Source organism: Pleuronectes platessa, chromosome 5 (genome assembly GCF_947347685.1).
Source record: "Pleuronectes platessa chromosome 5, fPlePla1.1, whole genome shotgun sequence".
NCBI lineage: Eukaryota > Metazoa > Chordata > Actinopteri > Pleuronectiformes > Pleuronectidae > Pleuronectes > Pleuronectes platessa.
Genome location: NC_070630.1, coordinates 27,424,343 through 27,451,842, shown reverse-complemented (window position 1 = coordinate 27,451,842; position 27,500 = coordinate 27,424,343). Strand labels below are relative to the sequence as shown.

At 41.3% G+C, this 27,500-nt stretch overlaps 1 protein-coding gene across 3 annotated transcripts; it reads left to right on the top strand.

Moving 5' to 3' along the window:
• kcnj5 (potassium inwardly rectifying channel subfamily J member 5) lies at positions 1-27,500 on the top strand. 3 transcript variants are annotated; one of them, XM_053423688.1, is made up of 4 exons: positions 1-155; positions 10,908-10,990; positions 12,994-13,867; positions 25,295-27,500. In XM_053423688.1, the coding sequence occupies exons 2-4, from the start codon at positions 10,928-10,930 to the stop codon at positions 25,678-25,680; spliced, it is 1,323 nt and encodes a 440-aa protein (XP_053279663.1). In that variant the 5' UTR covers positions 1-155; positions 10,908-10,927; the 3' UTR covers positions 25,681-27,500. The 3 variants fall into 3 exon arrangements, with proteins under 3 accessions (XP_053279663.1, XP_053279664.1, XP_053279666.1); XM_053423689.1 differs by lacking the exon at positions 1-155 and adding an exon at positions 9,478-9,556; XM_053423691.1 differs by lacking the exon at positions 1-155 and adding an exon at positions 9,485-9,560.

The window sequence follows — 27,500 nt, the reverse complement described above, 5'->3', positions numbered from 1 at the left end:
AGAGCGAGAGCAGAAGGAGCTGGGTGGCAGGAGTGAAGCAGGAGGTCTGCTGCTGATTGAACAAAGCCAGGAAAGGAGTGCGCAGTCCTGGGGAGAGGAGCAGCTGTGAAATGCCTGGAAGGGAGCCTGCCAGCGACTCCTGCAGAGACCTGAAGGTAAGCCTTGTGCACCACTGATGAAGAGGATAAAGGGAAAAAAGCAGAGAAAGAGATACCATGGGTAAGGCAAAAAAAAAGAGGAGAGGGAAGGTTTAAAAGCTGCTGATGCATGATACGACTGTGGCTCCACATCCGGGCTGCCTCCGCTCAATTTGTCTGTGGATGGCATCGCATGCTGTGATTGCATTATGTCTTTCATTGCGCAGCCACAAATCCAATCTGGAGTAGGTTGCCTAATAAAAAGAAAGTGTGAGGGCGATCAAAAACTGTGAGAGCCAGATAGATGAAAACAGACACAGCAAAGAGAAGATGTGAGACAATGCAAGACTCTCCAAGAGCCAGAGAGCAGGAACTCTTGCCTCCGCTCATCTTACAGTACGTCTCCTTCATATTATGTCATTGCAGAGACACACAGATCATTGCCATGCATCTCCTTGCCCCTCAAAAAGCCCATGGATCTCTCTGACGCAAGCGGAGAAAAGCCTGTCAACACTCCCGCTGTTTGTGCCTTGACTCGTGTGGCGGGCTGTAGTTCTCTCAGTGCAATGCAGGAGTTTTTACAAGGGCAGCAGCAGCGATGGCAGTGGTAGGAACAGGAGCGAGCCCGGGGTGAATGTGCATCAGTACAGGAAGTGTGTGTGTATGTGTGTGTGGAGGAGCGGGACACTGCTGTCACACAGCGCAGCATGTTCCAGCTCTCACTCCTTTTTATACATTGGATAAAGATAAAGCAACGGGCGTGTTGTGATAGCTGCCGGCAGTTTTCTCATGAATATTGTAAGCTACACCAGAGACATCGAGAGAAAAATCATTCATATTGATTCCCCAGGAAACACTCTCTGGGCTGAGGATAAGGGCTGCTGGCTTTAACGCCTGATGATCTTATTTTTTCCTCAGATGTACTGCTCCAGTTCAGTGCCCTCCGCACTGAGTTTTAGCTGTAAAACTTTGATGACAATGCAGAGAGCTAATCAGCTGCGTTAATCGAGTGCAGGCTCTCCCCAAAGCCCCCTGTCCTTCCTTGTGATGTCATCATCCGGAAATGTCAAGACAGTGTCATGGTAGCCCGTGGACTCATCCCAATTTTTTTAATATGTGCTTACGGGCTCACCGTGGAGACGCACCTAAACACACTCTGCTGTCGTCATTAACCACATTTCTACATGTGGGACATTTAACTCCAGAAGGAGCAGAAGGATCAGACAACTACGTCTGATGTGATTGGTTAATACTGTTTTTTACAACTAAACCAGCCCATTTGCCAAATTTGCTGTTACTTCTATCCCTGTATAGCTGCTTTCAGACATTGGCACTGATTCTCTTAAGGGGCTGTAGGTGAGAACGCAGAAATGTCACAGTGAGACCCCCATTCAAACTATGTATAATATCTGAACACGCCCAGGTGAGAATACAGCAGGAGATCCTCTTGGGATTTGCTGCGAGCAAGAGGGCGTGCTAATGACATTTTTCACACATGATAGATGCATAAATAAAAAAAATACAGCTCTGCTAGAGTGATAATATATAATATAAGATAATATATACGCAGAGGAAGATTTTGGTGATAAGGGCCAATGCTTCTGTGATGTAAACAAAATCACGTGATTTCCGCAGCAGATGAATACGTTACATCCTGCACCAACCCTCGCCTGAACGCATCAGAGGTTTCTGTGTTGTTGAGAGCGCAGAATCTCCTGCTAGGTTGTTAATTTCTGAGAGGCAATCTCCGGAGAAAGTCCTGACACAATTGTGCGGACATCCTAACGGAGTTCATTTCTGAAAAGGCTTCTTCCTCCTCCACCCTGCTCGCAGCTGGTGGAACCGCGATCATCTATTCAGAGATTGCGAGGGGAAGTGAGACCTGCCTAGATGTAATGGTTTTTGATGGATGGCCTCCTGACCTTATTATCACCGCTATTATTGTAGCTGCAACTCAGCGCGCGTGTACCTCAGTCCCCTCCTGCTCAGGTTATTACCCTTGTCCCGATCTGCCTAACAAGAGGACAAAAGAGGGCAAAGGGTTGATGTAATGCTCAGCAGGATCTGAGGAGTCTCTCTAAAGAGAAGACACTGTGAATAATTAATTGGATCTGTTTATTTAGTCAAGACTGTGTGTCTCTAGGGGATGTGGGGGAAATGCTCTGTTCTTCAAGCAGATCCACATTCTCTAATACCGCAGCGGCACATTTGTGTCAAGAGCTTAGCCAGGCGTGAAGACTTTTTTTCCCTTTCCTATTTAGTGCCCTGAAAAATGTGTGTGCATGTCAGACAACTGCATTAAAATACTGTATTTATCTGTTGGGGCTGTTGATAGACCAAAATGAAGATGACGTATCTATGCTACTGAGTTATCATGCATTTATCCAACCTCCAGCTCTAGTGTGTACACTTGGCTCTCAGAAAAATAACTTTATAATTGAATTTGAAAGTCGCACTTCATGCATAGTTCATTAATCCAATCCAATCTCTTGACGTGTCAATGAAACGGATAAGCAGCATACAATTTCAAACACAATCTTGTCATACATCTGGAGGAAAATCGCTCTGTTTATGCCCTCGTAAATCTGCAAATAATGCAAATTCAAGCCTGTGTGTCTACTATGTTTCAAAGTGTCACCTCCGATGCCTATACGTAGCAGATTTATGGTACGCCCCCCCCCCCCCCCCCCCGCTTATTAGGCAACGACTTCTCAAAGCTTGTATTTCTCCCACAGTCCTGTCGCACATAAAGTTGATACAGTTCATGGAGCCGCTGCTTCAGCCTACATGCAGCACAATCAAACCTCCCCCCTCTGTTTGCCAGAGAGACGACTCCTTCAGGGATCTCATCTTTGTTCTCTGTTCGTCCACCACACGTATGAACATTGAGCCGAGTGTATGTGTATATGTGTAAGTGCACATCCTAGTCACCTCTATCATTCTAAATCAATTCAAATTATGTGTTTGTGTCACTCTGTGTTGTTTGTTTTATGTGTTTCGTCTAGTTTGCTTAGTGCTGTTCTGACACCATGTAGATGTTTTAATGGTGACGTGTCACTGCACTGCAGATGAAAATTAGCCTCAGGCTAACTCTGCTAAGATGCATCATTTTATTGTACATGGTCTTTTATTGTACAAATAAATATTTCATCTGTCCATCATGTTTACCACTTATCCTTTGAGGGTCACAGGGGGAGCTAAAGCCAATCCCTGCTGACATTAGGGCGAGAGACTGAGTACACCTTGAATAGGTCGCCAGTTTATCACAGGGCCAACATGCAGAAACAAACAAACCATTCACACTTATATTCACTCTCACGGTCAAATTTTAACCTATTTACAATCGTCACAAATACACTTATTTCACCTCTCTCTCTTACATGATTGGCTCGTTCACCCTGGTATCATGTTTTCATCACTATCAGTCGACAGACAAAAGCTAGATGTTAGTGGGTGTTGGAGAGTCTCCAATTAACATCCTATCTCAATGTCTTTGGACAGTTGGAGGAAGTCAGACTACCAGCAGAGAACCCATGCAGAAACAAAATGAATATCCATCCATGCATTCATCCATCACACCAATCATCCATCCATCACACCATTCATCCCACCAACCAATCATTCTCTATACAGTTTATCCTTTGAGGGTCGAATAAGGGGGGGGGGGGGGGTTGCTGGACCCAATCCCTGCTGACATTGAGTGAGCGGCATGCTAGAGAAAAAACTAATTCACAGCTACAGTCAAAGAACTCAAACAACACTCAAACATATGCAGAGAGATAATGCAAACTCAACCCTGGGCAACCGTGAACCTTCCTAACCCCCCAACGTGTTGCCCCTTAATAAAATAGAATAAAACAAAATAAAAATAAACGCACACATATCCTGTGTCACCTTCCATGGACAACATATATTTGCAGAAAGTACAGGCTCTTTTCCATGGAGCTGAATTCTATCTCTGTAAAAAGGTATCCTTGAGTCAGGTCGTCTTGACCTTAGCAACCACCAGCGGGCTCATCTGTAACCATGTCCACACTGTTCAGGTGGAGGTTTTGGAGGGAATACCATAAATGTAGGAAAAAACTCTAAGGTGTAATCTGTCACAGATTTTTGAAATGCCTTCCAGGATACACACCATATCCAGCTTAACCGGCTCATTATACGGCTCATGTTCTTATCGGCCATCGGCAGGTTATGTAGAATAAAATGGCAGGTTTACAGTATCTCCTGCTCCTGACCTAGCCGCTGTGGCTAACCAGACGTTATCTGGACTTTGTTTAATGAAGGAGGATCCCTCACTCTATTCATGAGGACTCCTTTGTTAAGCATGACAGACAATGGCAGAGAGATGTGTAACACTGTCTCCTGTCCAGCTAATAAGCGTTCAGGTCAGGCCAGTGTAACTAAATCATACGTGAGTTCATTTGGTATTGTGTTATAGGACACACTCGCGTAAATATCCCACCTCATACATGCCGATAAATTTGGATGTTGTTTCGTTGTGTTTTGAAAACACTACAACCACAGTCCCTAATTGGCCAGTGTAACACTGCTACAGCATTCAGGTCTACTCTACATCAGTAGGGTTTCTACACAAGCATCTCTGAGGGATGTGAGCATTCATCACCCAGGGGAAGCACATCCCTGTACATTTGCAGCTCATTAACACACATGGTAGAGGGAGATGTCTTTCCATGTGTGTTAATAAGGCCTGACTGGCAGCATGGAATTATTATTTGACATGGTGTTTTGTTTTTGTTGTTGTTTTGTCTTGTTAGTTTAAAATAGAGATTTTTGAAAATGCTGATAGAGAAAATGCTGTGATTGCCCGGCGTATTTCTGCGACACCAACTTCAGCTTCGCATTCAAACGGCTAAAATACATTCGCACTGCATCAACCGCTGTCAGATGCGCCGGCGACGGTTTAAGCTTGTCACTTAAAGACACTTTGTCAGAGGACGCAATGAGCAAGGGGGTACGTTATTGCACCCGCTTTGCCGTGTACAAGTGGGTCTGAGGATTTCTGACATGCAACATGCAGGGTCATAATCTCATTTTATCCTGACTCGGTATGTGCTGACTATAGAGAAGAAGGCTCCTTGAAGGGACGAGCATGGGGGACACAGTGAAGCATGTCAGGATTTCCAATCGAGACCATTTGACCTTTGGGTCCTCCAAAGCATCCCCCCCCACCCCCTCACTTCCCTGTCCTCTGCAGTGAGGTCAGGCAGACGATTCACCAACTACATGAAGTAAAGTACTGTCAGATTTGATGCAGAGGATATTAGTCAGTCTCATTTATGTACAATCTACACATTCGCTTGGTTGTGTAATGTGAAATCCCTGTATTTCATGACCCTAGATCGTTCTCATTACGGTTCGTTCTTTTGCTTAGCCATCAAAACAGAGCGTGGCAGAGGATATCTGGGATCTAAAGCAATAAATCACAGCAACAACAGAGACGCCTGATAAAAAAGACGAAACAAGGTGCCAGCGAGCATGTCCACCCACCCACCCACTCAGCCTCTGACATCTCATGTCTCCCTCCATCACATCTCTCACGCCTCAGACCAGCAGGGTTGAAGAGGGTGTTATTTCCAGCTCCAGTAGGTGTTGGGTTTTAATCCCATCCACTTTCACTTCAACAGCGATGTGGAATCTGGATTGTCACACTCCTTTTTTTTTGTTCATGCACTCATTTTAAGAGTGAAGCAGATCCCAAGCTATTCAGTGGTTTGAAGAATCATACTTTTTACTTTCCAAGGATGTGCGCAAAATGTCCTGTAAGAGGGAGAGGACAGAGGCAGGCGGGACGGAGAGATAGACAGAGTGATTTGTGTGTGTGAGAGAGAGAGAGAGTTGGACATATCATTAGGGAAATTGTTTCTTGAGTGTGAGTCGAATGTCTCAGTGCAGCAGTGTCACTCCAGAGAAGGTCATCTTTGAGAAGGACACAACTGGATACACTCAGCTCACTATCGGGCATAATGGGAAAATGGGGAGGGAGGGATGGCATGAACTTTGTGTTTGTGTGCGTGTGCGTGTGCGTGTGTGTGTGTGTGTGTGTGTGTGCATGAGTGTTGTGTGTGTTTGCTTTGCCTGGAGCCAAACTAGCTGGGGCCGTTTTTAGTCATTTGACCCGCTCGACCTCAAAGTGTCATAAGTGAGAAGAGATAGGGATGAAGCCATGTTATTCTATGGGCCAATCTTAGCCCGGGACATAATCATGACAGGTCCAGTAACCGTGACGCTTTGCTTTCACTCGAGAGGCGGAGTGAAGCAGGGTGAGGGACCAAGGAAATACAAAGTTGGAGTTGCTTCCATAGCCAAAGAACAGAGACAGCCGATAAGCTGGAAGGACTCTACCAGTATAGATATCTATCTGATGCAGGGATTCTGTGATCATAGCTGCTGTTTCAATACTCTTCAAGGCTCTCTCCTCTTTGTCTCTGTCTATCCAGTGTCAGCATCGTATTTAATGAACCAACAGAAAACTAAAGGCTATGACCTCCAATTCAAGGAATGCGTGCCCAATAATAGTCAAATTTGTATTGTAAACCATAGGGATAGTGCTGAGTTTGCAGTATCTTGCCTCCATTTGTAACCCAGTCATGCTCAGCGGCGTATCAAAACCTGAGGAAGAGGAGGGAAGGATGAAGAGCGAAAGCATAAGTACAATTGTCAGTTGACAGCGTAGAAGGGTCACTGAAACGCATATGTTAGATGTATATTTAAAAACACTGCATTTTCTCTAATACCTGAAAGTGAAGTCATTAGAAGCCACTGAGTTTGTACCCGACGGCAGCGAGCAGCCCTCTCAGCATCTGCAAAACAACCACAAATTTATTGCAGGAAACAGTTTCTCCATAGACTAGAAAAACTAAATTGATTACCTCCTTATAATGGGAAATTTAAAAAAGGAAAGTAATTTAGAGAATGGAAGAGTTTACAATTCTGTTGATCAAGTGGGGATGATAATTCAGGTAATTAATCTGTTGCGAGGTCTTTATCGGGGCAGTGATTAGAATTGATAAAAACCCTCTTGAATCTGCTCCAGGCCACATCTTACCTTCAAGAACTGCACACACAGCTGACGAACTCTCTCAAGTTCTGAAATTGTTGAGAATAAATCACAGAGCAAGTGCAGTTCAGGGTTTCACAGGTTGTGTGTGTGTGTATGTGTGTGGGTGGGGGGGGATTATAGATCTTGCCATAGGTTAGAATGAAAATGCCACATTTCGCTGTGCCTTGTACAGATTATTGTTTACAGCATGCAGCGTCAGCAAATAAGGAAAATATATGTACCGTAGAAATCCCCTTAGGAAGCAAGTTCCCTCGTATCCCTTTGGCTTCGAGCACAACATATGAGTGCTCTTGTTATCAGGACACAAACACAATTCAGCTAAAGCATCCAGTCACTCTCCCATTAACAAGATAAATGCTTGTTACCCTCTTAAAGTACCAAGATAAAACACCCCAGCTGTTAGGCATGTTCAAACACCTCTCATTTGGGCTTGTTGAGTCTGCTGCCGTGAAACAGACAACGCAATCACAGCCTTGCTGAAACACACACAGGTCTGGAGTTCACAAATCTCCAGGGAGTCATGTTTAATTCATGAGAGAACCTAAAATGATTCAGAAAGCGTGACCTTGCAACCCCTCTTAATGTATTCGGTCAGGTTTTTCCAGAGGATCTGCGTGTGTGTGTTTGTGTGTGCGTGTGTCACACCTCTGCTGTCCGTCTGTCTGTATTAGCCCTGCTCAGATGCCTGTCACGTCACTCTGCCCTTTGCTTTGGACCATCAATGTCAACACTACATTCCTGTGTGGGTCTGATTTGTGACGTGGTCCTCCGACCCCTGCCCCCCCCTGCACACGCTCACTTTTGCTTTCCCTCTCCTTGCTCCCACAGCGATCAAATAGAGCATCAAAGACAGTTGACGAAGGAATGTCAGATGTTGTCAGGGCCACGCAGCAAAATAAATTAACCCATGTTCTTTGAGCTCAGACAGTCACAAGGCCTCTGTATACCTTTTTTTTGTAAATTAAGAGTCGTTAATTTTCAAACAACACTCACGGGCTTCATAAGTTAATTGCCTCTCGTTCAGCTCCAAAGGTGTTGTAAGATTGCTGATAAAATTGTGGCTTTATCAAAGGTTTCGCCACACACACACACAAACACTCAAACACACACACACACACACACACACACACACACGCACACACACTCTCCTCTATAACAATAGCAGTGACTGTTATTAATCCCACATCATTCAGGAGACATTGAAAGTGTCCTTTTTCTACTTCTCCTTTCTCTTTGGACCTCTCATAACAGATGTTTAAAAATACCTGGTTAGAAATACAACGCATGAGTAGAGAAATCACATCACATGTATCGCACACTGTCAGCACCGCACTGTTGATCCAGTGGAGCTAAAAACAACCACAGAGATGATACCTGCAGTCATTTTATATTGGATTGAATGCAAAGTAAAAGAGGCGAGTGGGTTTTCTGTGAAAGGGAGTATTTATTCCTCTTGTCTCGAGCTCATTGAGAAGCAATCGCTGTCTCTGATCCGAGGGACAATGTGGCCACGGTGGTGCAGGGTAGTATGGGAGCAGTGTGTTTGGATGTGGAGCTTTGTGTGTCTCTCGCTGTGTGTGCATGCATTTGTCTGCATGTGGTCACATGTAGCTGAGGCTGCCAATAACAAGCCTGCTCTTTGGGAAAATGATGCGGTTAAGACTGCTGCAGCTGAGCCCGCTTCATTGTACAAGCACATTAGCCAACTGTGGACACTTGGTCATCTCCCATGTGATGTCAACAGCTAATCCCTTACTTTAGTCGTCCAGCTGTGACAGTGGAGATCCCTTAATACCCTTTTTTATTATATTTGTTGTCATATTAGCGGATTACCCTGCAATTTTTTTTTTTTTTTGACAAATCATTGATGAATCATTGTAGGTGCCCACATGCTGGATGCTCAATGTTGCGCTACTTATACTGAGCTTCAAATTTAGCCTGTGCTCATTTTCCTTCTTCAATATGGGCATGTGCCAGTGCATATCTCATTACTGTTTTTTCAGGTGTTATATTCATGAATATGTTGAGCCGAAAAAAGAAAAAAAACCTACAACTGATTTGTTTTACCGGACACATTTCCAGGGAAACATAATTCCTGGACCTGCTTCCTTTTCTTGCAGCACATGCAAGTTTTCACAACCTCAGTCCCATGTGTGCTTAGGTTTAGGCAACAAAGCACATGTTCTGTCTCGTGAGTCAGTGTTGACCACATCATTTCAACTGGTACTGTGAATGTCTAAACATAACCATTAAAAACATAAATGCGTGTCTTCAGCTCCTGCAAGCAGATGTTGAATTGGAAGTGTCATATTGTTGGGAAACTGCAATCTGTGTGGTCGGTGAGCATTATGCAGACATATTCAATGACTTGACATGTTTGATTGGGTTCTTTGGCAGAGCAGAGATTGGAGCTAAATGCTAACATCAGCATGCTGATTTGCTCTCAGTTGCAATGCTAATAGTTGATTGAAAAGCTAATCATTTACAGCGTTCCCCTTTTAGTTTAGAGCAGTAGTATAGTTGTTGTATTGGATTCAAATAACCAATTTTTCTCGTAACCCTCTGGGGACCATGAATGCATGAAACAAATTCCATGCAATCTATGCTACAGTTGCCGGAAAAAAAACAAAACACGAAGCCTAAGACAGGAAGTTTTAACCTCTTGGGACCGCGAATGCCTGTAAAGAATCTTTCACTGAACTTTATGTGATCACAAACCAAAGTGACTGCAGACTTTTATGTGGTGACACTGTTAGAACTGCAGCGACGGCGTCTGAGTAAAAGCATGACCGTTTGACACAAATTTAGCAGTGGTCACTTCTGATAGATGATAGATTTAAATATGGATCATTATCAGCGCTAGTTATAATTTTGTTTTAATATGGAATCTGGGAGAAACAGCCTCCCTGTTTTGGTACTGGCCTCCACATTATGGATGTAAAAGCTGTGTAGTAGCTGCAGCTACCATTAATCTTCAGATTAAATAGTCTTGCATATGATTGCAATTCATATGCTAATGAAGTCATGCACCATGGTGAATTTCCCAATTAATTCAGAGAACAGAAAAACTGCAAAAGTTGAATTATTTTTAAGTGGCACACACTTTTCACACATAATACTATACACAATGCGATACTCATAGTTTCCACAGATTTTGCTGAATACGTAACTATAATAAAAACCTTCACACAAACTACAAAGACAAAACATTAAAAACTATATAAATGCAAACATCATACTCTGCTGGAGATCTGAACTTTTAAAGCTCATAGTTCAAACCAACCTTGTGGTTTCCAGAGGTTCTCATTACACAAGCTGGCAAATATTGACATATTGACAAATTTAAACAATTGAAATGACAGGTAGAAAATATTGTGCCTTAGGGGGTTTGCACTGAATATCAATACAACATCGTTAGTGTCGACATAATGTATGTACTTGTCAAAGAAGATGTACAATTTAGATTGCCAAGGGTTGAGAGGTTGAAAGGCCTAATGGATGAAATTTGTACATTCTGGTCCGAGGCAACCGCAGCTTTGACCTATATTCTCTGTTGTATTCATTCATTTAAATGTCGATGATGAATGAGCTGAATCTCTTTCTGTTTCTGCCAAGAAAATGGCAACACTATTTGAATATGTATGTTTGATATCCTAAATTTATTTCTTTTGTCTTATGTCCTGTAGGTGTTGAGCTTCAGCTGAGAATGGCAGGGGATTCTAGAGTCCTCATGGACCACAACATGGAGATAGGAGTCACGCCAGCACAGGTAAACTTCAGAGCCACTACCAGTCCAGCACTGTACTCATCCCTGCCATATTTCCACAATGGGGAAAAAAAGTGGGAGGCATGATATACTGTATTTGAGATGAAGGTGGTGTGGGCTCAAGTGATGGAGAAGATAAGAGCAGATTATGTATGTGTTTGAGAAAGAAAACCAGACTGATGGCTGTCAAGAATGTTGAGAACGAGGAGACTAAAAAAGGCTATTAGATATTTAGCAGGTGTACTGTGTACATTTACTGTGAATTATCTTTAATCTGTAGCGCAGATTAAATCAGCGCTACAGATTCAACATAAATCCCCAACCTCCTCACTCCAAATAATGGGTGGAGCAGTTGTACTGGTTATCTGTCCTGTTATACCTGCTGGTGTGAACCTATACTGTCAATCCAAGCAAGGCCAGAGAGGCTCAATGAGAGAAAACACCCACCACTTACCATTGCCACACAGTGAGAACTAATGAATTTGTTTATGGACCATCACCCCTAGGGACAGTATTGACTACAAAGGCCAAAGATTGGGCGGCACTGCTTGTGACAGCTTCATCTATCAATCAATTAACCCAAGCCCAAAGTGTGCAAATGAATGGGCCTATATTTTGAAGTTTACAAGAGACGTAGTGCTGATTAACAAAAGCTTCAAACAGATGTGTACATGTACTGATCTTGTCAAAGGAAATATTTGATCCATTAGAGCTGGTAATAAGGTAGCCCATTGATATTTGGTGAGTGTGTTGTCATCAAGCCGCTAGTTGCAATGCGGGTCAGTATGCATTGTCTTTCAATTCTTCTTTGTCAAACAGGGATCACCTCAAATCAATATATGTTAACTCAATACATGCAGGCCTGACTGCATGTGCATATACACAGGACAGTGGTGAGACAGCACCTGACATCTCAATGAAACCCCTGAATAAACCTCCCTGGCAGATTATATTATGCAGGCTCTGGCCATGGCAAGGCTGCAAGAAAAGAAAGAAATGGAAGGATATTGTAGTGCATTAGATTATGTCCATCCCCGGCTGCACTGTGAGGGTGATCGCCTTTGTGATAGAGCAGAGGAGAACTTAGTGTGTGCACAATAGGACATAGGTTTCCTCTAGATGGACCCCAGATGTCCGATTATGAGCTGTTTCCTTGCTTCAACACTATGCCTTTCAATTATCAGCTCAGATTGGAAAGTGTTAGTGTGCTGCCAAGTGTCCTCTGTCTATTTTAAAGGTGCCTTACACCTTTGTCTTTTTGTATGCTGGCATGGACCAAACATTTGAACGGATTCCACACAGCCTCTGCAGGAATATCTCCTTGTTTTTGTAGTCCTGTATTGTTGTTAAACCACGTTAAACAAATAATATTGGAATTTATTCTTGTATGTGTATGAAACCTAGTTTGTAAATGGTGTAACTAATGAACCTAGGCATATGCCACTCTTTTTAAAGATGCCATAAGGGTCTGTTGGGGAAAGATGGAAGATCTGTTCATATCCAGGCTTGCCAATGTCCCACAGGGTGTGAGGGGAGGGAGCACAGGGGACAGGGAGAGAGACAGGGCACAGCTGTGGAGCCAGATCGTCTATCTGGAGCTGGGCCAGCATCGACAAAGACCTGGGTGTCGTTGTGTTCTTGTTATGTCCTTACTCTCTGTTTCACTTTCTCCCAATACATAGACACAATGACATGGAGTAGCACAGAGCAGTGACTTTATACCGGCCCTCACTTTTATTTGCCTTCCGGCCAACAGCACAGGGCAGTGTGTTTTTTAGAAAGGCTGAAGTCAAACCACATAAAACATGTGAATCCTCTGCTCTAAATTCTATATATCCTAGGTAAGAAATCAGTGAGGCTACTGTTAAGGACACACACATGTAGAGAACCCTAAACTGCCATTTTCTTGCTCTCATCTCCTCTTTCTTCCTTTGCTTGCACATAATCGTCCAGCTCTTTATCCTTTTTTTGCTTCTCTCCCTCTGTATCTTTCCTGTTCCACGCAGGTGAAGAAGCTTCCCAAACACCTGCGGGACGCGCAGATCTCAACTGAGCGAACCCATCTGATTTCTGACCCAGCGAAGAAGCCACGTCAGCGATACGTTCAGAAGGACGGCAAGTGCAACGTCCATCACGGAAATGTGCAAGAGACCTACCGTTACCTCAGTGACTTGTTCACCACACTGGTGGATCTACGCTGGCGTCTAAGTCTCTTTATTTTCACATTGGTCTATATTGTCAACTGGCTTTTCTTTGGCTTTCTGTGGTGGTTGATAGCGCTCATCCGTGGCGATCTGGTGCACGGCGACGAGGAGGGCTGGACGCCATGCGTCGAGAACCTTAACAGTTTTGTCTCTGCCTTCCTCTTCTCCATTGAAACAGAAACCACCATCGGGTATGGTTATCGTGTGATCACAGAAAAATGCCCCGAAGGTATCATACTGCTTTTGGTGCAGGCCATCTTGGGCTCCATTGTTAATGCCATGATGGTGGGCTGCATGTTTGTCAAGATCTCACAGCCAAAGAACCGCGCAGAGACCCTCATGTTCTCACACAAAGCTGTTATTTCGGTGCGAGACAACAAGATGTGCCTGATGTTTCGGGTGGGGGACCTGAGGAACTCTCACATCGTCGAGGCATCGATCCGAGCGAAGCTGATTCGCTCGCAGCAGACCAAGGAAGGGGAGTTCATCCCGCTCAACCAGACTGACATCAACATCGGCTTTGACACGGGAGACGACCGGCTGTTCCTGGTGTCACCTCTCATCATCTCCCACGAAATCAACGCGAGGAGTCCCTTCTGGGAGATGTCGCTGGCGCAAATGGAGAAAGAGGAGTTTGAGATCGTGGTTATCCTTGAGGGAATGGTGGAGGCCACAGGTATGCAAGAGGGTGTGGTGGGGAGGGGAGTCAAAGGGATAAAGACAAATAAAGGGTGAAATGGCAAGATATATAATGACAGATAGATGATCGAGAGACAGAGATTGATGAACTGTTGGATGCAGGAAGTGAGCTGAGTGGGTGGAATGGGGGGATGGATAAATGGATGGAAAGGCAGAAGAGGCTAACATGGAAAGTTGCACTGCATCAAAGAGAGGAGCAGGAGTGAGTACCTATAAGTGCTTCAAATTGCAATAGAGATAATATTAGAATAGACAGAAAGACAGATCACGAACATTAACAGATCATCAACTCTAAGTCTCAGTTAAAAAATAATGATATGGATTTTAATGATATTAAAATCATTAATTTTAATAATGTGCCTTTTATGGAGGGATTAGGCAACTGTTTCTTTTGTTCTTTAACAGTAGTTATATCTTCATCAAATTATTTTATACACTTCTCCTGGTATCTGTTACTGAAAGTGAGACAAATGATGAAAGGCGATCAAATGTTTGCCTGTACTCAATTGCAGCCCACATTTCCTTTGTTGCTACTTCAAGTCTTCGATATTGTTTATTTCAAAATGAAGGAAGTATTACTACCCACACTGCTGGTCTGTGTTTTGGGTAAAGGCCAAGCTGTCCTGAGAAAGCACTCACGACCAGGTAGTTCAGTAAAGTTCCATGAAGCTCAGATTTCCCAGTGTGGGGAAACACGTAGCCTTGTCTACTCACAAATCACACCTTAAGCACCAATCCCTTTTTTATTCACCACTGCAGGATTAATACAGGAACCTTTATAGCCTGGCCCACAACGAGCTGTTAATTTGCTCTTCCGGCATGTTTCTGTTGGGCATTGGCTAAACCACTTATTGTTTATAAGCCTAAACTGCGTTGTTTATTGGCCGTTGTTCAAGCACTAATTATAATCCACTCATTTGAAATATAATGCATTATACATATTACTAATTTACTTTATTGGATACCATCGTTGGTTGCATCGATAAATGAGGCACACCGGTTGATCATTGGCGTTTAGTCTTTGCACACAACTGTTGTTTTACAACCCGTACAAAATGCTCAAGCTCCCTCATGCAATCAGGCATGGCTTTGCATGCATCTGAGCATTTCTGCTCTATTTCATTTTTGATTTCTTTTATTTGCTAAATTTTTTCCCTCCAAAGCACAAGTAGCCATCATGCTTCCTGCTCACGCTGCTGGATACTTGACTCAGGCATTAAATCACGTTTCGCTTCCCCGGCACAGACCATGGCATCATGCAGGGTTTATGTCGTCACTTTCCTTGACCGCTTGCCAACAGACCAATCTTACCATCCACTAGCCCTCCCCCTTTACCCTGCTAACCCCACTGAGACTAATTAAACCAAACACCACCAGCACTGCATTTGAGTGATAAGTCGAAAGGTTTTTCACGACTGAACGAACCCGAAAACATTGGGACCCAAAACTATCACGGGTTGATTAGCACTTCTGTATTGTTTACAATGGCTTTACTTCTTCATCGGTTGGGATCCTATTGACTGTCAAAATACAATAACAAAAATTTATTTTGAACTTAGAAAAGTTGACTTACTTCATCACGTAGTGCACATTTGATTTATAAGTGACAGCTTTTATTTTCTTTATGGCCAATGCATGAACAAACGTATATTTCCTTTTGTGCTGCATAAATATGAATTGTCATATCAAGACCAGAGAGCATTTAAGTACTTAAACAGAAGTCAAAATTCAAACTCATGTTTATAAGCAATTCTCATATAATAAGTGGAAGTAATGAAATATCACAGTGATTTAAAAAACAAATAAACGTTGAGCTGTTGAAAAGGACATGTGGCAACTAATCAGTGCAGTCAGGCTACTAATTTATGATAATTATGTATTTCTAATTGAGGTATAAGGCTCCAAGGTCAGAAGCATTTAAATATATAGCTGACTAAGCACCTGCACTTCATTAATTTAAAAGTGATGAATCTGCTGCCAGTGTAGTTGTGTATCAATGAATGGATGGCCCATACAGTAGTATGCAAATGTCTGATCCAGCAGGAAATCATTTTAATACTCTCGTTACCAGGGGAAATACACAGTACATCTATTAAATGTTTTCTATATAACACAAAAGCTGGAGAACATCAAGCAAGGAATTATTTGATAGACGTTTGTTTCTCAGGCATTCCCAAAGCATAGTGTAATTCACCATAGATGCTCTAAAATAATATGTAACACAGAAGCAACCCTGCAATATTTTAAAAGCCATTATCTTCAACTAAAAATACACACAAACAAAATATATTTATGAATATCAAAATCAAACTAACCTAAGTGCTAGGTTTCAATGTTTGAAGGAGATTCAAATAAAACTGTAGATACATTGTTTTCCATACCATCACTGTGTTTGCTGGGGTTGTAGTTTCAGATTACACAGAATGCAATACGTTATTTTACTTTTCTCTCAAATATTAAATTGACCGATCCATCTCAATGTTTGGTTTTATTACCAATATCCTTAATTCTGCTTATATTTAAAGCTTTTATTAAAGTGCAATTTCAGAAATCAAGTACCAACACAAGACATGCTCATAATGGAAAGCCTCAGTTATTCTTTTTCGCACTCGTGCACTTTGGTGCCCAGTGGATCAGTTTGTCCTACAGCAGAAACAATGTAACTGCCATTTCAAAATGCAATGCTTTTTTTTTTTTATATGAACCTTTTTAATAGTCGGTTCAGCAATCAAACTAGATTATCTGCGGTATAACGGAGATCTCTAGACTTTCGATGTTTATGTACCCTGGAATATACTTCATATTTAGTCTTTTTTGCATAATACATTCGGCCCTTAAGAGGTATAAAGTTACACATAATACTAAGCTATACTCAGTGGTGAAGTTTAGTGTTAAGTCTGCTGTACCTGCTCCGCTGTGCCAGAGGCCGAGTCATAATTGTTCATGTTGCCGCCAACAATCCTTGTTTTCATCATTGAAGTAGCCTAGAAGATAGCGAAACACTGCTCTGTGTCCCGTTTCCTTCATAGTCTGTTATTTATATATAAAATACGATCTGCTGCCATCTCTTAGAATACATACAGCATCTTACATCGATATCGTTGCTCTGCAAACATGGATTTTTTGTTTTAGACTTTATAGTTGGTTGAGGTTTTTGTGGTTTCCTAAAAGACAAACGTGGTTATCACTATATTATGTCTGTGTCAATCTTAAGATCTTAGTTGCCGTTATGCCTCTAATGAAAGTCCTTTCAAATAAAATATGACAAACTAGGCACTCAATATCCAGTAATTATTTCCGGGTATTTAGATCCTTCAGATGTCTACACTACCTACTAGCAATGAAAGTAAAAACAGCAGTGACTTCGGATAGAGTCATGTTTGTACGTGCCATTGTTTTTAGCTTTTGGCAACTTATATTTTATAATTAACAATTGAATAATAAGTTTTGTTGCCTAAAGCATATTCTTCAGCCTAATATCAAGATGAGTTCACATTTCTTATTATCATTGGCCCCTGTCCTCATTTACTGCCAGAATATAAATAACGATGTCAGTTCTACACTTAATCAACACAAGATGTTTTCATGAAGAGCGGAAAACCACAATTCACCGCAAACACGAAGGCAAACTACAACTGGGACAAAATGCATGAACAAATGAACATCAATCTCGGAGCCCATCGGCTGTCATCTGTTGACAAATTAGTGTCTGGGGGCAAAGACCAATATATTTAGGGTTTGTGTTTAGATAGCAATTATCCGGGCGAAGACTCAGTCTTCCATTCACCATACACTGTTTACAGTCTGACGAGTGCACACAAGTAAAAGGTTTCTCCACACAGACCAAAAACAGTGATGTTTTTTCTGGGTGTAAAATAGAGCTTAGACAGACGATATTCTGGCATCAATTTACATATGCATGCAAATAAATAAAATAGTTGATGTAGGTGTTCTTTTTCATTCAATTAAGACCCTGTTATTTTTTCTGAGATCCTATTTTTATTTGACATAAACAACAGCAATCCATCCATCTATTACATAATGCTTCCATGATCTCTGAGTAAAGAGACTCCCCATGACCCTGAAAAGTACCTGTGTTATGATTGTTTACTCCCTCAACCAGAGACTTGCTTTATCATACCTGCTATGAGCATGGAGTCAGTGCTACAACCTTGGTTGCTATGGCAATGACCACTGGGCCCTATCAGTGCACTGCTATGCTAGAGACAGACAGTGAACTATTGTTTCTAAGGCCCACGTACAAGTCTTTTACCAATAATGCAACCCAAAGACATAGAGAGGTTACAAAAGGTCCTTCACAGATCCCTATTTTTTGATCGTTAGATCAACACAACTAATGTAATGCAGGGTGAAGGTTTTGCACTACTGACATCTTTTAAGACCCAAGTCACACAATAACATGCAATTGAGCCATATCTATGGTTTTAACCTGAACAAGTTCACTTGCTGCAGGACACCTGTGATGTTTGTTCTACTGTTACATTTCATCCATTTATGGCTGTAATCCATCTTCTTATCGACTGTTTATTGAAGCAATGTTTTCATATGAACCTGAAAAATATAATAACATCCAACATATAGTAAAAACTATATCTGGAGTCATATTTCCCCCAACATGCTTTGTTACAGAGTTTTAATGTAATATAGATCTGAGGTAAGACAATATTGTAGATCAAAGGCAAAACTTAAAGAAGAGGCTCCATATCCGTGGGCTGCTTCAGTACTCTGGACAGCACAATGGATTAGCTCTTGTGCTACATTAAGAGTTAACCCCTGACAGGACACATTATCGAATGGGCGCAGGTCAAGGAGCAGGAGTCTGCAAACTCGTTCGCGGGTGGCCCCTTGCTATTCATGAATGCTGACATCAAGGGGTGGTCTGATGGAGCATGAGTGGGATTGATAAACTGTGGTGCAGGCGGCGGGCCTACGGAACGAAATCCAACTAATGTACCTTTGATATGGCTATCTTATTTGTACAGTGCCTCACATCCTAAGCTGATAACATAGCTTGCATTGGTGCCATCCGCACAGATCGTGGTGGCAGCTGACAGTGGACTATGATTACAACAAGACTGCTCAATATGCAAAACGCCTACTCACATACCATTTCTGACAATAACTCCTCAATTGATTTGTCATTGCTGCCCCCTTCATCTCTGTCAGACATTTTCATATGTTTCAGCAAATCAATTTAGAAAATATTGTAGCTTTGTTGATGTGTTCAGTCACATGCGGCATCTATGGTGCTTCTGTCGCCCCTGAGAGAGGGATCCCTCACATGAGTCACTCTGAGGTTTATATGATTTTTTTTCTGCTGTTAATAGTTTTTTTTGGTAGTTTTACTTACACTTGTTGAGTGTTAAGGACAGAGGATGTCGTACCTTGTTGAGTACTATGAGACAAATTGTGATTTGTGAATATGGGCTATACAAATACAATTCTATTGATGATTGAAATGCCTTGTATTTAATGTAATTTAATCTATAACGCATCTTTAAGTAATTTATAACATAGTCAGAAATATGCCTTATCAGGTATTGTTCCACCTATATTTTAAATTTTAAGAATCCCTATGGTACATAGACCACCACTATCAAAAAACACATATGACAAAAAAAAAAGATTTTTCGTTTTCTTGAAACAAGTATTATCAGTTCTTCAGTATGTCCCATGTAAAACTATGGCTTGGCTCTATGACCACATTCAGTCAGTCTTTGCAGCAGCAAAACAGAGTTAGTAAGACAATATTTCTCTGTAGACAAGCTACCAGCAAGTCATCTGCATATTGCAGGAGGGTGCTCTTCCTCAGATGGACTAGCATGGCCCATTTATGTTGTTTACCATTAACATTAAATGATACTACATAATGGCTTCCTGGATGCAGAGGATTCTAGGAAATTATGAAGACAAAGGCATGACTGTATATGCGTTCCGGTATGGGGGAACTGAATCAAGACTCTAAATGGTGTCTGGCACAATTAGAGCTGCAGGTACTGCTATGATATTAATGGCTTGTAAATCTTGAACAAGTCGACATTCATTTGAACAGCCTGGATTCGCAATAAACAGGAAACGTACATGAACTGGTGGTTTGCAGCAACACAACTTGAGATACAGGTAGAGATGAATCACACCCTCAGTTATATTGCTTTCTGATGCAAGTGTAATTTAATGTAGGCAGCTAATTGCATTAACTTTGGGTCTCACTCTGGAAAGCTGAGCAGATTTTACTGTGTACAGCTCATCACCAAGGTTTGTTATCAATTGTGTTTGAAAGTCTTTTACAGCTTCTCTCACTAATTGGAATCTGTTCATGATATCGCCAATAGGTTCTTAATTAACCATCTGTCACTGACACATCTACACGTGTTCATGACTTAATGATCTTGAACAATTAACTGTGTCAAGACACTCAAATAGGTAAAGTACACCCCTCTGGAAATGATTCCGCCCCAAATGGTCTTACTCATCTAGCAGAGATCAATGATGCACAGGCCGGAGATGTTTCACCAACATGATGAATGTTTGACAGTAAATGCATGTATCCAATGTCCTCCATTGCCTCAATAGTTGATCAATTATTTGAACCACATATTTTGTGCAACAACAATTTGTGTTGCAGGGTTCTATGGTGTCCCAATTACCTGTTTTTTGGGTTAGGGTTGCGAATTTATTTCTCTCTAAAGCTCTGCTTTAGGAGAAAGCTTGGCTCTTGTGTGAAGCCATTGTATTATTTAACAGACAGTTTAAACTTTCGTAGAAAAGTTTGAACAGTTAAGATGTTGTCATAGTCTCCTTTGAGTTCAGGACTGGTGTCCAACACCATTATGAACCTCTGAATGAAGCCAAGGATTTCTTATTGCCTTGTACACAGTGAACAACCTGGGAAAAATCACTGCAGTTTTGTATACAGGCTGTGATGGCTATATTTGCATCACAGAAATCAGTCAGTGTTTTGCTTGAAGGCTATTGGCTCTAGGTTCAGTGAAAGTAAATGCTGCCTCACACACCAAACTAATTGAGTATTGATTTACAACACTCATATGGGTTAATGACAGGATTTGGTGCTTTGTTGACATGCCATCTTTTGTGGTTTGTACATTTTACTTTTTCTTCTCGTTATGAGACCTAAGTCGACATTTTGATATTCTTTCTTCTATGTTGCCCCTTCCTAAGTGAGAAACTCTGAAGCTGCATCCATACATACTGATCGAATTCTGTCCACATAAGCGTTTTGGCTCTGTATCAGTTTGAATCCACCTCCACACTATCACACTATAGCTTGTCTCCTACGCATGTAAGCAGCATAATGAAATGCACAACAGCTGTTGCTTGTCCATGTTGAGTTCTACAATGGCAGCCAAGGCTGACACCGGTTGTTTTCTTCTAGAAGGGGGTCATGTGATAGGAACCAGACAAATAACCTGTGGCTACTTTGTGACCGATAAGACTCAATAAGCAAGAGGTTGTGAGTGTCTACGTCATCATTTACAAACATCTCCATTACTGTGCGTCCAAAATGAAGCAGTTGTCAGTTTTCGAACAGGACCAGCAGCGCTTCCAATCTACTCTCTTCTGAAACTAGTCTGGAATAGTGTGGACACCCGACATATCCTTAGCAGAGTTGAACTGTTTAAAGCTAGAACGTGGTAGTGTAGAAGCAGCCAAAGGCTTTCATCCTGTGCAGCCGGAGTCATCTGCTTCTTCACCAGACCTGACTCATCTGTACGATATTTATTAGACAGTTGTGGATGGTGAGTGTAGCCTTCCCATTTCTGCTTTGCTCAACAGAGAGTAACAATGTTCAATACTGTTCAAGGAATCTCCAGGGTGGGCTTGCCTTGGCGCTGTGTCATTGATGAAGCACTTAACACAATATATTTTGGTTTCGCTCTCCCTATTTTTGTTTTTCATTTCTCTGGTCTGTAAAGCAGATTCCATCTAATGCAAGTGAAATGCAGGAAAAGATTTAGAACATCTTCCTAAAGTATCTACCAACTCTTCAGACATCACAGCACACACCCACTCATTTATCTGGAAGCCTAGGTTGGATTTTCCTCATTAGGACCAGTTATCACTAAAGCCATCTGGAGCTTACACCTATCAAACAAACTCTCCTAAACCCATTCACCATTCATACTTCCACAGTGTGTCAGGCATCACGTAAGGCCATGTTCTCTGCAAACATAGCATTCCTGCAGGTTATCATGGAGAAATCATTCCCTCATACTGTGACTCTCTTGACTCCGCTTCCCTATTTGTGGAGTATTGATCTGTTTCTATTCATAGCATCTTTTGCTAAATCCTTCACATTTTGAACTGGTTGTTACACATATTTACAACATTCACAATAGCAGACAGTGAACTATTGTATCTAAAGCCTACTTAAGTCTTGTAAGCAGAATAATACTACAAGAAAATATTTCTTTACAGTAGGCATTGACTGTGTCACAGCCTGCAATAATACATTGAGCAGCACTCGGGAGCGATCTAGTCAGCGTCTACATGTGGACACGGGTAATGAGCACTGATGAAAAGTAGCAGCGGCAGCATGTGATTCCAGCCGTTACACCTGCAGTGACATTGTGACATGTCAACATTGTTCAAGCAAAGGTGCAACTAATAACATCAGTGATGGCCCTTCTCCTTTTTGATGTTCCTGTCAGCCAGCCAGCACGCACAGCCCCAGTACCCTGAAACTGACTCATTTTATCGTCTATATTTTCATCAGTAATGGTATAAAAAAATCATTGTTGGTCCACAGTTTTCTGACGAAGCCGTTGCGCATTCAGAAAAGCTGCTGAGTCTTTTTGTATTTCCCAGAGGTAATGAAAAAGCATTAAGTAAATATGGCTGTTATCTATATAGCAAGACGAGCTCGCTGAGTCTGTGAGACTCAAAACATAGCATGGAAAATGTTGAATTTGTCCTCGCAACAGTCATACAGTGGGGAGAATTATGGGCACTGTAACCACTGTTTCATAAAAGTTTCCAATAACAGAACATTGACATTTTACAGGCAAGCAGATATCTCGTAAGGGAATCCCTTGTTTGACGCACTCTAGCGTATCGTTTCTGAAATAGAGGAACTACAATAAATCGCGGGAGTTGTTTTTTTCCAGAGTTTTTGGGATGGTAGACATGCCAGATACCCAAATTAATGTGTAGAAGCACTACAAAAGTGGAATTCTCATAATATGTCCCCTTTAAGTAAACCTTCAGCACTTAGGCACAGGAGAGACTGTGGAAATAAATGTGCTGTGAGAAAACAGGCACCGGGATGAATGTGTATCTGTTGAACACAGCTGTTGTATTATTCAGACTTACATTCTCTATCATCTTGTTTCTTACAATTTATCATTTATATTCCCATGTACTATTTAATTCTCTTACATGTTATTATAATGTGTCAAAGAGCCTATAATATAAATATCCCTGACACATATTGGACCTTTGTTTTACATAGTTATATAGACTATCATTCAAGTATATAGTGTACCGGATGATAGTATAAAATAAAACATGATTTTAGCCTAGATATAAGACGCTGCAGTAGCATGGTAGTAGTATAGTATGTAGTATAGCTGTTTGTGTATGAGTGTAAGATGGTCAATAAAAGAAAGAAATAGTGTGCACATAAAACGGTATCAAAGTGTTTGTGTATGAGTATAGTCGTTTACGTAAGTTTATGATATTGTCTGTGGAGCCAAGTATGAATCTACGGGGCTTTTCATGTTGTCCTATTTGTGAATTGACTCAGGCACATGAATAAAATGGTTCATTTAGTTTTAATCCCTCAGGAAATAACTGCTCTTAGAATTTGTTTACACCAGTTCATCAGCAAAATACTCTCTGTCTTCCATCCTGCATTTAGAAGTTTCAAGTCAAAGGCAACTGAACTTTTGACTTGAGATGGAGCTTTCATAAGAATGATAAAAGTGCAATCAGCAAAAGGCTACTGTGACAAGATATTAATAGATCTTCAGGAAATAATGTATTTAGACAGCAAAGTAGCTAAACTAAGATTCAAAACCAACACATCAAACAATGTGCCAAACCCCTTAACAGACAGTATAGAAATGCTTCACGTCGTCTTTGAGGAATCAGTCACAGAAATAAACATTTCACAAGTTAAAAGTGGAAACTAGGCCACTCATATCCACAGGGGAAGCAGATTAAAAGGTGCAGAAGCCCCTCCTCTCACAATGGCATTAGACACCTTATCGAATTTGGAATCTTTGTCTATTTTTGAGCCCATGCTTGGTGTCATGGGTGTTGTTATGTATAAGGCACACAGCACATTAGGTAACGTGAGCAAGTCATCTATGGCAAGTTCGATGTTTTCAGTTTGAACTCCAAAATTCGGTCTCCGTGCATCAAATTATCTCTTTTAATCTCTTTGGCTGTAATATGTTGTTGCCTTCATTAGCTTGTGACCATTTTCCTAAAATTTAATTGTTAAGCAGAGGGAAATATTGAAAAGCATAGTAATATGAAGTGAAACAAGAAGTTTCTAAAGTGAGATAAAGTGATGTTGGCCAAGTTTATTCAACATTTTCACCACCAACAATTCAGACATGGGTTTGATGAAGCGTTACAGGGCGAATACACAATGTAATAAACATTTATCAACAAAATTTATGCTAATCCTGATTCCCATGAGAGAACGCAATGCCTAGCTTAACAGCTAATGAGCGCGTTTCTTGGTTTCACTCATCCTAAGACTCATACCTTGCTTACAGGACATTAACAATGAACTATCTTATTTGTGATTAGTTGCATGTTTTGTTATTCCTATTTGTTAATTCGTCTTTTTCACAGTATACATTTTTGTAACTGCGGGAAGAGCAACGGTGTGATTAAAGGCAACGGTGTGATTAATGGCAAATATAATGTCTGCATTGTCTAATTTAGCTGCTATCTCTGCAACGCCTATTTCACTGCTATATTTCAAATTATTTACACTTATACCTTTCCAAAAATGTGTCAACATTTATATTTGACACAGGTGATACAATAAATGAATTGAAACTTATTGTTAAAACCTTTCCTTTAGAATGCTGGCTTGTGACCAAGCCTTCTCCCCTTTCCAGTCGTTTCTGTTCAGATCAGTGGGGTTACCAACATTATTGCTTTCAAAAACATAATGGAGGTTTAGCAGAAATAGGTCTTGGCCCTTTCTTTGTTAAGTTCCTGAATAACCATGAATAATTTACTGATGCTGTCTCTTTCTCCCAACATCTCTTTCCATCTCTGTGTGTTTGTTTGCCTGTCCACTCTGTCTGTGTGTCTGCTTCTGTGTCCACTGATTCCCTGTGTGTAATGTTGTGCATATGTTTGTGTGCATGTGGACACGTACACCCATCCTTACCTCTGACAGGGATGACATGTCAGGCCAGGAGCTCCTACCTGGACACAGAAGTGCTTTGGGGCTACCGTTTCACACCAGTTCTCTCGTTGGAGAAGGGCTTCTATGAGGTAGACTACAACAACTTCCACGAAGTCTACGAGACCAACACTCCCGCCTGCAGCGCCAAGGAGCTAGCTGCTAAGTTCCGGGAGGATCCGCTATTGCCTCAGCTTTCACTCCTCAGCCCTGAACCTAAAACTCATACTTTTGACCCCCTAAACCGCCTGTCTAAACAGGACCCACTCAGCCAGGACGAGGACATGGAGGAGAGAGATTCAGGGGGTGACAGAGGAGAGACCAATGGCTTAGCTGCTGCTGTAGAGGATCTGCCCCTCGCTGATGGACTACCTGACTGATTGGCCACTTCAGCTGAAAATCCAGGAAAGACTTTGACAAGAGTACAGGAAAGTGTAATACTTCATTTAGCCTATGGCCAGCTTGTTCCTTTGCAGTACTTGGAGATACAAGACATCCATCTCCAGCCCCCGACTCATGCAATACTCCTATACTAGGGTTTCAATCTATAGTATAGATTGGTTTTGTAGACATGTGTGTACACATACAGTACACAAACACACATGTACAATATCTATATCTACACTTAAAGGTTGGTGGTTCAGGTTGTATTTTTATAATCATAATGACCACTTACTGCTATAACAGCTCAATTTGTATAACTTTAACTTGAGCCTCAGCTGGTAGCCATGATGATGAGTACCATGGGCTTATTATGGATACTCCAATATTCTCAATCTAGAGTGTGTTTATTCACCTTCATTTAAGCAGAGAATAAGTCTCATTACTCAACTAATGTGTTTGACAGCAGCTTCTCTGTGCAAATGGAAGTGTTGTTACTTTTCATTTCCCCCAAAAAATTTGGAGAATGATTATTTCCTCTCTCTGTCTTGTTGTTATTACTCTGTGTCTGAAACTCCCATTCACCAAGGAGGAAATGTACAAGGCCTCTAGTTTGCATATGCAACAGAAGATGTAGGAAACTGATCTATAAAAGGCAACTTGTTCCGGGAACCACAACCCGTTTGTTTTCTTTGTTCATAATCGTTCTCATCGTAAAAACTTGCTGTGTGTGTCTGATTGTCTCCCCAACACACTGGGAGCCTTGACCTAAAAGAAGCCAGCTTGTACCTCATTTTATACTAATTTTCAGGGTTTGAAATGTACAAAAAAGGACTAGTTTATAGTGGTAGTAGCTATATGCTGACTGACTATTACATGAACTCTTCTTGGCTGGTTGAAGATTAAATTCCCATTCCTGCAGCAGGAACTAAAAGATTAATTCCAAGCCCTTTTTCTTGGTACGTAAAGCACAATTTCCCATGAAGTGACTCCATGCTGACCTAACCACCCACCTAGCCACTGCTACCGGCTGATGCATGTCAGTCCTAGTTAAAAGTGACACACATATTTATATGAAATATTTACGCTCAACTGCTATTTGAAATGTTCTTGGTTTTTTTAACACCACACGTATGAATATTTCAGACACTCCACAAGCAAAATGAAATGCTCCATGTATCCTTTTAATGTTTGTTTTATTTTTGTTTTAAATATTCAAAAGACATTTGAAGCATTTTTTTCTGGTGTGGCACAAAAGGTACCGATGATAGGAGCAGCATTTCTTTCATGAGTCTAGTATCTGGCCAGCTCAACACCTTGCAGTATTGGATGGCATTGTAAACATTTTCTGTAACCTTCACCTTTGGCTCTAACCTCATGATTTGAAGTCTTCTTTTTCCACCCACACTTTGTTCAATCTGCACTTTTGCCCCTTTCTTCCACAAACTGGCCTTGGGGTCTTTTCCTCAACATAGTTTATGGCCCATCGTGACTCTACTGTTTGGACTCTTGTCCATTGACGGCCATACCCTACAGTATTTTTTGACTTTTCTTGGAAAGGACACTTAGGAGCTTGCATGCATGAGTAAGTTTAATACAGTAAGAAATACAGGGTATTTTTTAGGCATGTAAATTATGATATTTTTACAATATATTACCAGATAATGTATGAATTATCATTTGTTGAAAGAAAAATTCCTACTATTTAAAAGTCTCCCATCCCCCAATTGAATTTTTTTTTTTTACAGATGCTTGTCCAATCAATGTGTTTATTTTCACAGCATCTTACTATGTATTCATTTCATTTCATTGCTAGAAT

What these genes read in the sequence shown, in the direction of transcription:
- kcnj5 (XM_053423688.1), top strand. Translation starts at nt 10,928, where the DNA reads ATGGCAGGGGATTCTAGAGTCCTCATGGACCACAACATGGAGATAGGA. An exon ending in TAGGAGTCACGCCAGCACAG is followed by an intron (nt 10,991 to 12,993) that starts GTAAACTTCAGA and finishes TGTTCCACGCAG; the next exon opens with GTGAAGAAGCTTCCCAAACA. An exon ending in GGGAATGGTGGAGGCCACAG is followed by an intron (nt 13,868 to 25,294) that starts GTATGCAAGAGG and finishes TACCTCTGACAG; the next exon opens with GGATGACATGTCAGGCCAGG.